The sequence below is a fragment of the Solea solea genome, chromosome 1 (genome assembly GCF_958295425.1).
Source record: "Solea solea chromosome 1, fSolSol10.1, whole genome shotgun sequence".
NCBI classification, from domain to species: Eukaryota; Metazoa; Chordata; class Actinopteri; order Pleuronectiformes; family Soleidae; genus Solea; species Solea solea.
Window position 1 is genome coordinate 16,411,580 of NC_081134.1, and position 17,700 is coordinate 16,429,279.

The following is a 17,700-nucleotide window of genomic DNA, read 5'->3' on the forward strand; positions in this document are numbered from 1 at the left end:
TCTTCTGTGTCACATTGTGTGCGGCTCACTTTTTGTGCTTTAGCGCCAGGCTCTCATAAAGATCAATACACGTTGCTGCAACTATGATTGAAGACTGTAGGTTTATGAATTAGGTATACAGTACATATCTCTTAGTGTAAGGTGTGTGTATTTATTTTATATGGGATTGCTTGTGTGTGCATGTTTGGCTGCAGTATCTTATCAAGATTTGATGAGCCTCCTGTTCCCCAGGTGGCAGGGCATTGACGGGATTATCATCTTTTTTCTTTTTTTTCCTAACAAAGGTTTATTCCCTTTCTCGTTGTCTATCAAATGTAAGTTGTTAAGGTGAGGTGGTGCTGGACCCAAGAGCAGGCAGGCGAAGACAGAATGCAGTTTTAACATTTTCTTGATGAATGCAGGAACTGGAGGTGAAGGCAGCGATCTGATACAGATGGGGGCGAAGGAAAGCGTCAGTGGCAGCATGCATGCGGGAGGAAGTTCTGAACATAGGAGAGCACAAGAGTTAACAAAGCAGAGGACAAACAAATAACTAAGCACTAGAGAACTAGATATCTTCAAGTGAGCCGTGAGGATACCATACAGAGGTCTGTAACAATCTGGTGACGAGTGACCAGAGAACCAGCAAACTAGGAGCTTGGTGAAGGGATTGAGAGCAGGTTCTTCCACGTAGGTGGAGAAGAAGGTGTAGCATGATATAAGATACTATTCTTAAAGCAGACTCTCGTTTTACTTACTGCAGGTAATCATGTCAACATTGTGGTTTTGCACTAGGTATGAGCCGATATGATACTCGGTGTCGATACTGGTCAGAAACTGGTCAAAATCACTGGATCGGATATCAGACAATCCAAAAGTCCTATATATCGCCTTTACTGGTTGCTTTACTATGCACAGACTACAAGCAACAGCATTTTACATGAGTCATGTTGTGGGCTTTTTATTTCTTCTTCATGGGAGAATATTTGTTTAGCAGTTGCAGAATTGTGTTTCTGAAAATAGCTTGAAATGGCACAAATGTGTTAACAGCTTCATAGTTCAAAAGATCTAAAATGACTGTATCGGACGGATATCGGTATCAGACATCGGTATCGTGCCATCCCTATTTTCACACAACACATTTTCAGTTTTGAAACTGTGGGTCACTGATGGACTTAATTTGCTTTAGTTACTATGGTTCACAACATTTGTTGTGAACTATGGTTTTACAATTGCACTTGAAGCAATTGCACTTGAAGCTCATGGGTATCTGGCCCCACCACACTCCTCCCTCACCAGTCAACAGAAACATTGCAGGGTGAAGCAAGTTGACTTTTCTTTTCATGGTCAGATTCACTTCCTGAGGGGCCACGCGGGCAAGCATTTGTTGCTTGGCACCTATTAGGACTCCTACTGTACTCTGCTACCCAGAGACCAAGTGGAGTTGAAAAGTCCCAATGCAGTTCTCTCTTCTTATGATTCCTCTGGCTTAAAATCACAGCCAAATAGACACAAAACTGTTTGGTTTTTTTACCCCTGTGCTATCAGACTGATAGATCAGAGCGACTGGTTTTTAATCCTTTTTAGTGCAATTTGTTTATCCTCTTTGTGCAATGTTTTCTTTTTGTACTGCAGTGCTTAATTTATTTACGTATGTTCAATTTAACGTTGTATTGTGTGAGAGATGATGTCGAATACTTGGCACTGTGTCATGCAGCACTGCACATTTTGTTGCATATTCTTGTGCAATGACAATAAATGCATTCTGTCCTATTCTATTCTATTCTAAAAAAGCAGACATGGGCACAATCAGTAAAAGTGAACAAATGCTTTCTAATCAGCAGAGTATAGTTGGAATAAAGGGAGCGGGTAGGGGCAGTGATGCGAGACATGTGGGCTATTGGGTGGTTGAAATGACAGAATTGGGCAACTAGCTGTATCTGTGTCAGTGGCATTGTGAGATAAATGACATGGCCCGGTGAACTACTGTCTTCTTAAAGTACAGGATATATGCAAGGAAAGAAGCACAGTAGAGAACATAAGGAGTTAACGCATCACTAAGAAACAACTGAGTAGACAAGAGAGTGGACACCACTGAGCGGGCACAATTATTTGGCAAAGTGCTGAAGGAGAGCTGAAGTACTTGAGCTGAACTTGATGGGGTGTGACGCAGGTGTGGAAATGAGGCAACACAAAAACGCTCAGGCAGGTGAGGAGACACATGGAGAAACGGAGAAACATAGTCACATCTGGAGCCGTGACAACTTCTTGATTCATTGATTAAAACCAGATTTTGACACAGAGGAACTTTTTGAGGGATGATTTTCATCATCATTTCAGACTTAAACCTTAACCTCCCCTCCCCTTTGGAACTCCCTCCCCAGTAACATCTGTGACTGTGACCACAATGTCAACACTGAAAACAGAACTCAAACCCAATTTTTTGGAACTGCTTTAAAGTATTATCAATATCTTATTTTTATTGTGGGTTGTTTTTTTGCATTGGAATGTGAATTTTCTAGTGGTTTCTGTATGTTTTATAATGTTGTGTCTTTGCGGATCTGTTTAAAGCACTATATGAATAAAATGCACAGTATAATAATATTATAATACAAATAATAACCATTATGATTATGATTATTTGTATTAATAAACAATTGGAAGTAGTTACTGTCATCTAGCAGAGTGTGCTGTGAGCTAGGCCTGCATCCATGACAACAGTGATTTTATTTTTAGCTTTCTGGTACAATGGAGGACACAAACACTGTCCTGAGCCTACGATCATGACACCAAAGTATCAGAAAAGAGGCATGTGAAAGTATTACTGGTTCAACCCCGCAGATTCAGATACTGTCACCATGTTTCAGTGTGTGTAACACTATTAAAAAAAAACAATTGTGTTCAGCGCCACAGCATGAAATTGATGCACAACTGTTGCCAATTCATTTCGATTTTTTTTTTCCCAACAACTTGATGTTATCGTTGTGCGCTTTGTGTAAACCCATACATCCATACAATAGAGGTTAGACATGTACTCTGTTATTGTACATTTAGGTAAATACTTCAGAGATACTATATAGTGAACAGACATGTTTTACTCTGTTTTGCCTTAAAGAAATTCCTGTTAAATTATTATAAGAAGATAGCCATGCTCACATTTGCATATTATGTTAAAGCAGATTTTTTTCCCACGTCTTCTCACAGTTTTTGTTGTGTTTTTTTGGTTTTAGCTCTTTAGTGTCACTACTTTAGATAGGTTACATAGAGAGATAGTTTAGTTTACATCTCGTCACATGTTTGAAAAGGAGTAGGCAGAAGTATAAACTTATATGTACCTACCTCATTCCTATTACACACAACTCAATTTATACACCACTTTATCGCATCACCAAATATTTACATATTTGCAGTATTTCATACAACGTTCTGAATGTTCTCAGTACTACACTGCTTTAATTCATCAGTTAGACTGTTCCATAATTTAACCCCCCGATATTGAATCACACATACTTTTTAAAGTTGCCCTGGCACACTGCATTATTGAATTTAGTTTCCCTCTTAAATGATAAATTGTCTCTCTCAAAACAATGTCTTTATTTTATTTGGAAGTAAATTATGTCTTGCTTTGAATATTATTTGCGTTGTTTAAACTGAATCAGATCCGGAAATTTCAGACTTTTTTTACACTTGCTCATCTGACCAGCAGATACTGTACACTTTCTTACACTCGCACATTCATTCAACTAAATCTCCATCAAGTAAGATAAGGGAAAATCTCTCTCCTGTGGTTTCTCTGCACTGACTGACGGCAGGATGAGAAACCACTCCACTGTCCGTCTGCACAGGACTGATAAATCCTGTCACACACACCCAGACGCTCAAAATGTTGCACACAAACGTCCACACATTGCATTCAAATGCACTCACTGACTCGCTGCAGAGTTCTGGCTGGTCCTTAATCTGTCTCCATGGCAACAGTCAAGGTATATTGTGACACACAGTGTGTGGATGTGTGTGTGCACGCGCTCGGGTGTGGGTGTGCACTGGGAAAGTAAGTTTTATGCCAGTCTTCATCCCACACGCACGACCACACGCACACACTGAGGGAGCGGGAATGGAGTTATCTGGTGATGCTCAGATATGGCTGATAGGGTTAATTGGTTTTCAGGGGGCATGTAGAGAGACAGAGACTGACACTGACCAGATTACTGCAGAGGCGCCAGGCAAGAACTCCCAGAGACAGGAAGAGCAAGAGGCAGGACGGGAGCGGAGAGAAAGTAAATGTAATTAATGATAGTAAGGTAGGAGGGTAGGTGGACGATGGTTTACCTTTTAGGAGATAAAAGGGACAGTCCATAACATTATGTGGTGGGAGAACTAATACAAGGCCACTGGACACTTATAAGACAGAACATTTTCTTTTTTTACATCATGGTTATTGGTTATTAACATCTACTGAAAACATTGTCCTCTTACAAACGGGTTGTTTCAGCCTCCTGACACTAAAAACTGTCTATGATTCTTCTGAGAGTTCCTCATTGTTGAATGTTGCTCTGTAACACTACCATTTATATCCACGGACACCTTTACAAAAGAATAAGAAGAACATTTTCACACGACCAAGCCTCAGGTCCTGCTTGTGGAAATATGTTAGAGCGCTTCAACTAAATGTGAATATGTGACACAGATTATATTAGGCACCTGCAGAGTGATAACAGAACATTTAATGATTTTTATGGCCAGTTCATACTTTCTCCGGGTTCTCTGGTTTCCTCCCACAGTTCAGAGACATGCAGATTTGGGGATTAGGCTAATTGGAAACTCTAAATTGACCGTAGGTGTGAGTGTGAGATTAGATGGTTGTTTGTCTCTATGTGGCCCTGTGATGGACTGGCGAACTGTCCAGGGTGTACTGAGATTGGCACAGCTCCCCCCGCGCATGCCCTCATGTGGAGGATAAAGCGGTAGAAGATGGATGGATAGATGGCCAGTTTATACATGCAACCAATCAACTGGAGCAAGGTCTTTCTTGGTTACCCAGGTAACTAAGAAAATGGAGAAGAACACTGTAGGGGTGTAAGAATGTAGGTAGGACCACCATACATGGGACACCCTAACCAAATACTTGGAATAAAGCAGCGTCTATCCATCATGTTTCAGCTGCTCCATTTTTACTCCTCGTCTGCAAAACAAAAGAACTGCAACACAAAAAAAAATGGAAAATCCCAAAGGAATGAATAGGGAGCAAAGATCAAAGGCATATTTTTGCATAATGAAAGAGTAGCAAAGGCAGATAAAATTCTACCAAACCCAATATAAAAGGATGACATCACATGAAGACAAGTCATAGCAAGAGGACTTCATCAGGGCCACAGTTTTACTTAATTTAATTCAAATAAATGATCTCATAGGAATTTAATTTGTGTAATAGCATTGGTGAGTGTCATACACATCACATGCATATATGGCATTCAACAGTCCCATCACAACTGCTGTTACTTTTCAAGCTAAAATCCTGCAACACGTTCCCTTTTGCTTCTTCCTTTTATCTTAATCGTTTCATATTTTTTCCCTCTTACACTGAAAGTATATATTTTATAGGCCCAGTTGGTAGCAGGCCAAGTGGTGATTAAATCCACACAACAGTAATACAACATTGCATTTGCCCAACGGCCAAAGAAGCAGACAGAAGATGGTTTCCATCACAGAGGACATGGTTCGCCAGCGAGCGGAGCACAACGATTGCGAGATCTCCTCCTTGGAGGAAGTTACTTTGCATCAGCAGGACATTGAGAGGATCGAATACCTGGACAGGTGGTGCAGGGACCTGAAGATCCTCTACCTGCAGAACAATCTCATTGCCAAGATGGAAAATCTCAGTCGCCTGAAGAAACTGGAATATTTGAATTTGGCCTTGAACAACATTGAAGTAATTGAAAACCTTGAAGGCTGCGAGAGCCTCCAGAAGTTGGACCTAACAGTGAATTTCATCGGCCGTCTTAGCAGCGTTGACTCTCTGAGACACCACATCCACCTCAGAGAGCTGTTTCTGGTTGGGAACCCCTGTGCTGATTTTGAGGGCTACAGGCAGTATGTGGCAGCCTCTTTGCCACAACTTAAGTGGCTGGATGGGAAGAAGATCAGCCGCTCTGAGAGAATTCAAGCGTTTCAGGGTCTAGATGAGGTGAGGAGACGAGTGTTGGTGCAAGAGGAGGATTATCTGAGGACGAGGGCAGAGGAGAAGGAGGTGGCAAATAGGAAAGTTGAATTGAAGGAAGGAGAATGCAAGGAGAAGAGAGCAGCTCTGGATTTGCAGGAGAACAAGGAGAACCGGGAGGTACAGGTGAACATGAAGGAGGTGACAAGCTGCGATCTGAATGAGGAGCAGCAGGAGAGAGAGTTCTGGAACACACCGTGTTCCTTTACCCCCGAGTCTCGTCTGGAGGCTCATCGCTACCTGGAGAGGAAGAAGGAGAAGGAGAATGTGAAAGAAAAAAAAACAAAGGCCCCAAGGACTCTGATCACTGCTGATGGTCGAGTCATGAACGTCAATGAGCCCAAGCTGGGATTTTCTCTAACTGAGGATGAAGAAAACAACGCCATTGTCTTAGACCTGGCTGTGTACAGACATATGGACACCTCTGTGTTGGATGTAGATGTCCAGCCAACGTACGCCAGAGTCAATGTCAAAGGAAAAATATTTCAAATGGTTCTGCCTGCTGAAGTGAAGCCTGACAGCGCGACAGCTCAGAGGTCCCAAACCTCCGGACACTTGGTCCTTACAATGCCCAGGGCTGAAGGTGAGATCAAAGTGACAAAAACTGTCCCAAATCCAGCCAGAGCATGTCCAACCAGACGCAGCAGCTTGCCAGATGACAATGTGAGAAAGAGCAATGCTTCTGAGCGCCTGGAAGTTGACCCTAGCGCACATCGGGTCCTTGACCTCAGCAGCATCATACCACGTCAGGCCACCAAAGAGGGTCCGCTGGAATGCTACAGATCAGCTTCACCTGCCACCGCAGATTGCAACAGCTTCTCTGGAGAGTTTGTGGATGACCCAGACGTCCCTCCGCTCATATGAAATATGAAAATATAATATGACTATGATGTATGAGAGGTTTTCTTTATTAAATTACGGCTAGAAAGTGCAAGTACACCTTTCCTGCTGAATTCTGGCCAAGGTCTCTTCTTCTTTTGAGTTTGCAATTTTTGGTTTCCTGCAGATAATATTTTAGATATCAGTGCCTTAAGGAGGTTGAATGATAAATCGGAATGGAATAGATTGTGAAACCAGGTAGAAACCGACACAGATCCTCACTTTATTATGACTGAAACTTTGGCCATGTACAGTATGTGTGAGGGATGCATGCTACAACTCTCTGTGGACATGGTGCATGAATAATATAGAGAAGCCCCGAGGAGATACTTCAGATTTCTTAGGGTGTGGTTGTATGAGGTACTGATGTATAGGGATGGCTGCACTGTGGGTAACCCCCAGTGCCAAGAACCAATCTGGGACAAGCAGGTATTGAGACCTGCTGGCTCCTCTTTGGTCATTACCGACGTGTCGGTTCGTATTGCTATTAGTATTTGTTACGTTTTGTGTCCTTTAACAGTTGTTTAGAGAGGTTGAGAATTGCAAAAATGCTATCATTTGCTAGCATTTACAGATCATCAAGTGCAGCATTTCACTACATTGTTAACTCTTAAGCCATAATGACAGACAAAAACGCAGCCACTTGCGTGTAAAAATTCTGTTGTATATAAATGGGTAATCCATTAAAAAAATAGAACCTACAGTGTTGATAAGCAGTATCATTATCAGTTTCAGAATTAATAAAATCCCAACGATGCCCATCCTGAGGGTGTAACTATTTTACAGGAACTATAAAACAAGAAGTATTTTTTGTTAATTATCAGTCTTACTGCTCTTGTTTGCCTGGTTCAGATCTCATCACTTCAGGCTCAGATACCAACTTTAAGAGTCAGTGTAACATTATCTGCATATTTATTTCTGTTTCTATCATTCCACATATTTCCTCACGCCGCATTGTTCCTGTCAGCAGTGTCAAAACACCGACTATCTACACAGTTGCAGAGATTACAGAGAGCTGCTGGCAACAACCACTATAAGAAGTATAACAACTGCAGTTTCCTGCTGTCTGACACTGAGCTGCTGCAGTAGAGCGACTGGACACCTCAATTGACGATAGAGAGGTTTCCAATTATTTATCCCATCCATATTTTCATAGGCAGCCTGATTTATCCTCGCTGTTTTACGATCAGAAGTGTGCCTTTCCAGCTGCTGTCAGTCATCTGTGCTGATGCTTTCTTTATAAAGCTGCACTTATCAATGTTTTTATATGAACAGATGGTTACTAATACGAAAGGCTGCAAGCATGCGGTTTCCCCCGAAGTCATGTCTTTAATTCCATTGTTTTGTTTTAATGACCTGCAGCTTTACTGTTTTGGTTCATATTTTGTCATATCATCGTTTATGGCCAAAAAAACACTTTTAATTGATGGATACTTACATTTTTGGAGTGCAGGAAGGTAGCCCAGAGAAAGAATTGTTACTTTAAAGGCTGAGGTGGTGGATTATCTGATTATTTTTTGTCATGACAGTGTGGCTGGTTAAGTTTTCACCCTATGATCCCGCTGCAAGATGGACTCTTGTGATAACATTTTTTCTTGATAACTGGGGCAGAGGTCTTGGCTAACTGGAGGTTGTCAGATATGTCAGTAGCTCATTTACGCCAGGTTGAGTGTGCATTCTCACATGCATATGCATACTGAATTATGAGCAACGCGATCAAAAATTAATAGAGCGGAAATGTCCTTGAAAGTTAAGAGATGCCTGCGAAATTGTAAATTAAGGAGCCAAAAATTGCCCCTCAGTTAAATTGAAGTACCTTACTGCTCCCCCAAATCAACACATGTAATGTGTTGATTTATCAAATATTCACACTTGAACAGTTTTATTGTCCCCCTGCGGGCCACTGTAGGCAAATAGTGGCTGAGCGCAGTTTGTTTTTGTTGTTTTACTCTGGTTGAGAAAAAAGATGTGATTTTGGTCTGGAAACAACAGCCTGAAGTAGTGTATTGAAAAAAAAAAGAAAAGAAATGCACAGTCCACAGAAAACACTGTGCTAAATAAATCAGTCAGTCATCATCTACCGCTTTATCCTCTGCCACCATAGTCTAGGTAATGGCAGTAGAGGAGTTTTTGTGAGACAGATCTTACTCAAAAAAGGAATATGAAAAGCTGAGTCGGGGCTGACGATGGAGTGAAGCAGGCATTGGTCTAATTCTTCAGGAGCAAAGCAGACTGATGAGGCCAACCAAGAAGTTGGAGAACAATGGACAGGACAAACTAAGGATTAGGCAGGGCAACACACAGCGTGAGGAAACTAATGAGTTGATGGGCAGATGTAGTGTAGGTGCATATGGAATTTCATTTTGCCAGTGTCCAGCTCTCTGTCATCCCACGGGATCTATGTATTTGATTCAGATATGGTGAATGCTTCACTGAACCTTTTGTCATGTGCATTATCATGTTTGAAACAGCCATTAAAAACGTGGTGTGTCCATAAATGGAGGCACATGGTCTGAATCAATACCCAGATAGGATGTGGTATTCAAGCCATGATTGATTTGTAGCAAGTGGCTCAATGTGTGCCAGAGAACACACATCATTTCACTACGAGCAGCCTGGACTGTTGACACACGCAAAGCTGGGTCCATGGGTTCATGCAGTTGATGCCAAACTCCGACCCTCAGCAGAAACCCAGATTGACAAGTCCAGGCCTCCTGTTCTGGATTCTGTCTGCCTCGAGGACTGATGTGTTGTGCATTCTCAGCCGCTTTTCCTCTTATTGCATTCACTGTTATGTTCCAACCGGCCTGGCCCTTCTGCTAAAAGGCCGGACACTTACAAGTACAATACACAGACAAAGAAGACTGGATGACATTTATTCCACAGTTTATTCCAAAAGAACTAGAGCTAGCTGGGCAGGGAGATTGCATTAAGTGAGGCATGGTGACTAGACAGGAACTGAGAGCTGGACCAGAGAAGGAGGACACATAACCACTAAAACTGACCCTAAATGCTAAACTTACAAGAATTGGCCTGGACAAATGTCACATAAAGACGTGGAAAAATCTGGCAAAGACCAGAGCTGGAAATAGAGCAAGAGGTTCTTGATGAGATGATGTGCTCTGAGTGACATGTTTATGAAGGACTTTAAGAAATAGGTCAGCCATGCAGAAAACAAGAAGGAAAACACAGGGCAAGGTTGGAGAAACCTAGCTAACCATAACAAATTCTACTATATAATGGATGAATGGATGGATTGGCACCATCTGCTGTAGATGAATATTACGGGGTTATAATAGTACAACCAACCATAATAATGTTCATTGACTAAGGATGCACATGCATTTCTGAGTTTTCTTTGTTCCCTGTTTGTAAAACATGCCAAATGCCTTTTGAACACATGGGAAATCCGTTGACCTTTCTGTGAACTGTGGTAATGGTTGCATAAAACGCTACTTGCGTATTCATACAGTAGGTGCAGTATTGTGGTATTACAAGTGGCTCCACTATTATGTGATGATATTATGCGATATTATTATATTATCTGTTTCACTGACATCAATCATTATTTGCTCCCCTGTCCTGATCCTCACATGATGTTGTTCCAACATACTGCTGTGCAAAAACATGGAGAAGAAGATTTGAGTTGATATGTGTGAATCAGTGGTTTTGGGACAATATATTTGTTTCGTTACCTGCAGAGGGGATTATACTGTCAAATCTGGGGTATTAGTGGGTTTACAAGAGGAATTACACGTTGTACTTGATTCATGTTCAGTCCAAACAAGTGCTGCAACCAGTGTGGAAGCAAGTGCAGTTCCCTCCCAAAAAAGGAAAGAAACTGAGCAGAAGTAGCAGATGCATTAATCCTCCTGGAGATTCTCTGTGCTGTCAAGAGTGGGTGGTTTTCCCTAATGGTCGAGGAATACGTGACTGTGGCAAATCGGTAACACTGGTTCGTTGTTCTGCCATATACTGGAGATACTGATATAATTCTTCCTACTGGGAAGTCCTTTTTTTATGAAGTGAGGAATGAATAGTCACACTGGGACCATGTCTCATTATCATACACGTGTAATCTTGTCATGTGGGGGCCCCCTCACGTCTTGCAGACTTTGCCTAAGGACTTAACAGTGCTGCACTCAGATCACATCAGTGAGATTTGCATGAAAGTCTTAGAGCCATGGTAACCCGGGAAGCTCATTTCCCAGAGTAAAGACATGGATTTCTTTGCCGCTAACTCAAATGTTATTTTGACTTAATGTCAGGCACAGCATCTTGCATGAGTAAATAAATCTGTTTGTATTGTGTCATGCACATAGTCAACCTTACAGAAAAACCAACAAGCAAATCTCATATTGTCAGACCATCACATCTCAACTTTTTTGCTATTGTTTTTTAAACACCCATCAGCGGATCAGCAGAGGGTCAGTCTGTACTGTTGCTCCACTTGGTGCTCGGTGACCTCTCTGCAACCTGGATTTTTCTAAGCTGTTGCACAAGAACTCTGCGGAAAAGAGATATACAGCACCTTATACATTATTGAATTTAGACGTGTCATATATTAACCTCAACTATCTAACACCGCTGGGCTGTCTGGCAAGAATGCATTTATCTTAGCTGTGTTGAGCCTGGACCATGCAGGGTCTGGAAAACAGATATAATGCACTCCTGCAGTCAGCTCTCCTGAGGTCAATACATAATACATCAGTTCATACTGCAGGCTGAGATAAATACCAGCCAGAGCTACAGACGCTAAATACTGGTCAGGGATGCTATAAACAATAGTACTTAAAACGGTGGTACTGTGGTGCACAACCTTTAAATATACTCGGTGTCTGTTAGAGTCAAACCTGTGCCAAATGAGTTTGCACAATGATGATAAAGCCTTTCTTATTTTTGTCTGCTCTGGTTTGATATTTTTTAAAGTCTAGCTGTGCATTATTGTTAACCTTACGTAGATGTGTGTGCCTCAAACTTCCCTCTTGTATGTAAACACATACAGACCCTGAAGAAGAAGAACACGTGGGTTGACATAGCAAGTTGATAATCACCGTTGTAATGTTCATTATCTGTGACTGAGGCTGTAGGAATTGTCCAGCCAGCTCACTCAAAGAAGGCCCGGCTCTGTTAAGCATGCTGTTGTTGTACGACCCTCAGGTCTAATAGTTTTGCTTGACAGAGCCTGTTATCAAATTAAGGACAACGTATACAAATAATGTCACAATAGGCAGAATTATGACATCAACAACTACAAAAATAATGACCAAAAGTTACACACTGCACTTGTGTAAGTAGAAAGGTTTTTTCATGAGCTGTTTGTAATTGAAATTGTGCCTAGATTTAATGTGTTTGCTAAGTGTAGATTTACACAAAACGTCACAGGAGCAGATGTGTTTCACTGTTAGTGGAAAACTTTTACATTCTTTACAGTTTAATTTTAATTTTTCTCACTTTAATTTCATGTTCTCTTTATCTCTGGAGGTTAAGCAAACAGCTGCTCTTTCACTCACATGTGAAAATCCTGATTTATAGATGCTGTAGACTTCCATGACCCTTTTTGATCACACGTTGCAGGATTATAATACAAATGTGGCTTTGTGCTTTTACTTGCAGTTGGGTGAGGAAACTTTCAACCGTGCCAAGCTGTTGAACGTCGGCTACACGGAGGCTCTGAGGGATGCCGAGTACGACTGCTTCATCTTCAGTGACGTGGACCTTATCCCTATGGATGACCGCAACCTCTACCACTGCTACGACCAGCCGAGACACTTCGCCATCGCCATGGACAAGTTTGGCTTCAGGTGAGGCAATGGTGTTTGGGTCAGCATGATGACAGGTGTCACACCCGACTTCTCACAAGCCCTTAAAAATAGTCTTGAAGTGTTTCCCAAACTGCAGGAATTGAGCAATCCTACAATAAACTGCAGTACACCTTAATCAAAACAATGTTTTTTTGTACATTGCCTTTTTGTTGTGTCATATAGCTGCACTTAGCTTTCACAGTTTGCCACACGTAGACCCCAAAATGTACTTAATTCTCATATAAATATGCATCTAGCTGCCCAAAGAAGCACTGACGAGATGGCCAACAGTCATTGTTGTGACATGCAAATTGACAGAGCAGTATGTAATTTCAGTAAATCTCATTATACTTTGAAATCCTTGTCTGTAGCATAAATTAGCATGAAAATGCACCACGAGTCGCTGCTGCCACTTTTAATTTGGTCACATCGCTGTGGTTCTAACAAAAGCACCTGACCCCCAGTGTAACCATCATTTTCAGACAAGACAACAACAGTGAAAAGACCCTTATTAACTTTGAAAAGTTTGAACGCCCACTTTCTGTGGCCACTTATCCCGTAGAATGGAGGAGCTATAATATTGTATACTATACTATAAACCACAATATAACTGTGTTGTCTTGTTTTCTGTGAGGTGACTTTGTTGGCTCTGTGGAAAACATCACTTTGTCCATCACTCTAAAAGAATCTCATGATTAGGAAATGAATTTGGTCATTCTTTCAAGAAAAATACGAAACATTCTTGAGTTGAAATGTCTCAGTAAGACCTGTAAGGGAGAGGTTTGAACTGTTGGTCAATCAATCAATAATTGTATAACACAATGACTTGATTAATCAAAAATAAAAATGTCTTTAATGTAGAAAAAACAATTTAAATGTAAAAAACCTGCAAAAAAACCTGCAAAAAAAAAAGATTTGGGTGAAAAATAATGGCAACAATTGAGTGTTTATTTAAGTAATGAGAGAGACTTCATTATCTTGTAGACGACTTGAAGGTCCATTTTGTAAGATTAATTAGAAATAGAATTAGTTTTATTTGCACACACACACACACACACACAAATTAGTGATTGTAAATTTGAACTCTGCAATGAACCCATCCTTTTTACACACCAGTGACACCCTACACACTAGTGGACACAGACAAGCCAGGGCCAGGAGCAGTGGGTGGGTGCCTTGCTCTGGGGCACCCCAGCTCTTGGTTTGTCATGGGATTTGAACCAGCAACCATATTCCCTTCCACTCAGCCATAGACTGAGGATCTACAGGCAGAAAATGAATACACTACTCATAAGCATGTTCATTTTTAAGCTAACAACAAATAAAGCAAAGTTGAGCCAAACTGCTTTTAATATGTAAATTATATTGTTTTTATGAGGTTTTAAGACACACAATACTGTGATTTGAAGCATGTAGTGGCTTCCTCGAATCTTCAACCTGCATAAGTTTTAAAAAAAAAAGTCAAAATCCCTCATTTTGTAAAAATCTTTTTTCTTTTTACTCGGTTTGCGCTGGGCCAACTTGTTGCTGGATTTGCCGTGGCGGGTCACAAATGATTTATTATTATTAATATTTCAATTACTAATTGACAATAAATGCCTATTAGTTGAAATCCTGTGAAGTAAAACGACACAGAAACGGCAGTCAATGTGTCCTCAGCAGTGCAGATACACATCACACACAAAGGAATAACTGGCAGTATATAACATCATTTGATTTAATTCTCGAGTTAACTGCGCAGTCAGTCCTGACTCCTGTTTTCGTTGTGGCATTTGAATAATGCCTCCACACCTGCCCCCAATTATATAAAAGCACTGGACACATTGATTAATGGCCTAAACATGGCCAATGAATGTGACCTAACCCATCTAAGTGCTGTCAGTCCACAAGAGTTATCCTACAGAGAACGCTCAGGGGTCACAGCAGCGCTCTGATAAAGGAGAGCTCAATAAGCTAATGCTATCTGGCAACTATAACAGTGCAATACCAGGTGGTAAGCAGCACTGTAGTTCTCATTTATAATTCATCACTGAAGGATTTTAAATTTTTCCACACACTTATTTTGCCTTGAGATAATGAAAAGAAGGGGATTAAAATGAAAGATTGATGGTTGGTGAAGGTCATGAAATTGATTGTAGTTAATCACTTGTGGGAAGAAAAAAAAAATCTGATCTTTGTAGAGAACTTGTTCCCAAGGCTGAAGTGGTCTGAATCAGCCAACCATGTTTCTTTGTTCAACTATACAATAACAGAAGAAAGAACTTGTGGATTATTTAACTGATCTCCTTTCTGCCTCTAAATGTAAAGTTTTTTTGTTAGATTTTTTTGATAAATGGTAAAACTCAGGTCACACTAAGTGCGTCTCCATTACCGCAGTACCTCACAACACCTAACGGCTCTCTGAGTAGGATGAGTCACTTCCAAGTCCGTTTCACACCACATCTCTTTCAGACAACAATAATCTGTCATTGGACTTTATGCAACGTGTTAATGTGTCTATTTGGTAAAAAAAAAAAGGGGGGGGGACCAAATAAGTTGTTCAGTATATATATATAGCAACAAAACCTCAAAGTCCGGGTTCTTTGTTTACTGAGAGGTTTTCTCTAAACATAAGCCGTTAGATCTTCAGAGAAATAACAAGAGTGTGGTTCTCAAATAAAGGGCAAACACATGCTAGTAAACTCTTCAGACTCCACAGCTTCAACCAGAGAGTCTTAACAGGCACAAGCAGCATTGATAATTATCCAACCAATCAGAAGCGGGGACCGGCACCAATCATTAATCAGCTACACAGCTACTTATCTTCAGAAACTCTAAGTGGTCAAACTATTTGATTCTGCATATTAATGCACACAAACACAAAGCTACAGAGGAAGGTGTGGCAGATATTTTTGTGCTCATACATATAGCTATCAGCACAGAATGTCTCTAACCAGTATAGAATTTACACTCACAGATAGGGAGTTAATAATCCATATATATTTATATATATTTATATATATATATATATATATATATATATATATATATATATATATATATATATATATTTGTATGGGTTATAAAAATTCAGTGCAGATTGATAATCAGACCACTTCACTTTAAATCTGAAATGCATGTGGTTATTATTACAGCTGGGCTCCGTGTCACATTTGAAAGGTTTCACTTCACAACAAAGTGCTCACTCTCGAGTGCATAATTATCCGTCAACATAAATAACAATTTACAAATTAAAATGAACAAATTAACATTTAACATGATATGCTGACTGGCTGACACTGGATATTCGATAAAAGAAAAAAATGACACGTAATTTAAACGCCATGGATTTGTTTTATTCCATATAAATATCTGTCTTAAAATCTATCGTACATAATTTACAGCAATTTAAAACTGAATTACAAAAACTGAAAATTTGAAACATGTTTGTTTATGTATATTTAAAGGCCTTTCACAGCCCACATGCAGTGCCACCATGGCCCACTAGGGAATCTATGAATCTTCAGAGTGCCAATCCCAGCCGTTCACCAGTTTTTTTTATTTATTTTTAAACAAAATTTTATGGTCTGTATTTGTCATTACTGGATCGTGATACAGAGACAAAAAAACTAACAAGACAACAATTTCCAACATCATCAGTCTCTGTATTTTGTCATTATTTAAACTGAAAGAACCCTCGATACCAGAAATGACACACTGTGCATGTAAAATGTTATTAAAAAAAACTAATCATCATGTTTATTTGTCAGGGACCGTGTGCAGTAAACATTACACTAAGTCAGAGTAAAAATGCTCTGTACCAGATTATAGCTTTCTTACTGATTTCCAAGAAGAAAATGTTCTCTTTGCAAGAACCCGCAACAGATATTTGGCAAGAAAAATAAGTAATTCAGTCTGAGTCTGAATTATTGCATTAGTGGTTGGAATGAGCCTGTGTGATGTGCACATCTTTTTATCAAACGAGGCAGCAGACTTGATACTGAGCTACTAATGCATGAGCTGTAGATCTATACTCCTGGATGTGGTGAAGGGAAGGAGGTCCGACAGATAGCCGTCTGTCCTGCGAGTGGATTCTTCCTCGCCACAGCAGCCAGGACTCACTGAGTGCAGTTCAGTTGTAGTCTGAGCCGTCATCTCCGTGAGCCGATACATGACTGATCTTTTAATTGTGGACATCACCATCGTGTTTCTAGGAGAAGTGCTGAAACAATATGGTCTCGTTAATTCCTGCTTATCATCATTTAACACGCACACAAACACTTTGTTCTGCAGTTGTGAGGACACGTGCAGTTCCTTATATGGACATCCTGAGGGTGTGTTTATAGGTCACATATTCAGGCTCTAAAAAAAATGAGTGTTTTTCATCTTCTCATGAGTTGTTGAGTCAAAGTTATGATTAATTTTATATTGCATTTTTAGTAGTGATATAACGTAGCAATAATTGTGCAGAAGTCATATAAAATAGACCGTTTTTATTTTCTTTTTGTTCATAAAAAAAAGGAGCCAAGTGAACTTTGAACTATGACGTATTTCCAAATTGCACAAATTCAATCCGATTTTAAACATGTTGTGTACTTTTTGCTCACGTGTGTTTATATAGTTGGTGAATATGAAAGAAAAAGGTTTTATCGGATTATCCAGATTGGGCTAAAAAAAAGCATATGAAACACTCTATATTGCACATTCTTATAGCCTCTGTACTTACCGTACGTTTAAACATAGTAATGGAAAAAAAGCAGCCAAAATGCTCTGTGTTCTAAGGGTTAAAGATGGCAAAACTATAGTGGGATCCAAATCACAATATAAATCATGATAAGAGCA

The 17,700-nt window shown here is 40.2% G+C and overlaps 2 protein-coding genes across 2 annotated transcripts in view; both read left to right on the plus strand.

Moving 5' to 3' along the window:
• The window catches only part of b4galt2 (UDP-Gal:betaGlcNAc beta 1,4- galactosyltransferase, polypeptide 2), a 161,091-nt gene that overhangs the window by 106,264 nt on the left and 37,127 nt on the right, over positions 1-17,700 (plus strand). Inside the window, exon 5 of the mRNA XM_058622602.1 lies at positions 12,692-12,879. Within this exon, the coding sequence (XP_058478585.1) occupies positions 12,692-12,879 (188 nt within the window). The remainder of the gene's footprint in view (positions 1-12,691; positions 12,880-17,700) is intronic.
• LOC131454935 (dynein axonemal assembly factor 11-like) lies at positions 5,317-7,149 on the plus strand. The gene has a single exon (XM_058622590.1). The coding sequence runs from the start codon at positions 5,672-5,674 to the stop codon at positions 7,058-7,060; it is 1,389 nt and encodes a 462-aa protein (XP_058478573.1). The 5' UTR covers positions 5,317-5,671; the 3' UTR covers positions 7,061-7,149.

Excerpts from the sequence above, each read along its gene's own strand:
- LOC131454935 (XM_058622590.1), top strand. The coding sequence starts at position 5,672 with ATGGTTTCCATCACAGAGGACATGGTTCGCCAGCGAGCGGAGCACAAC.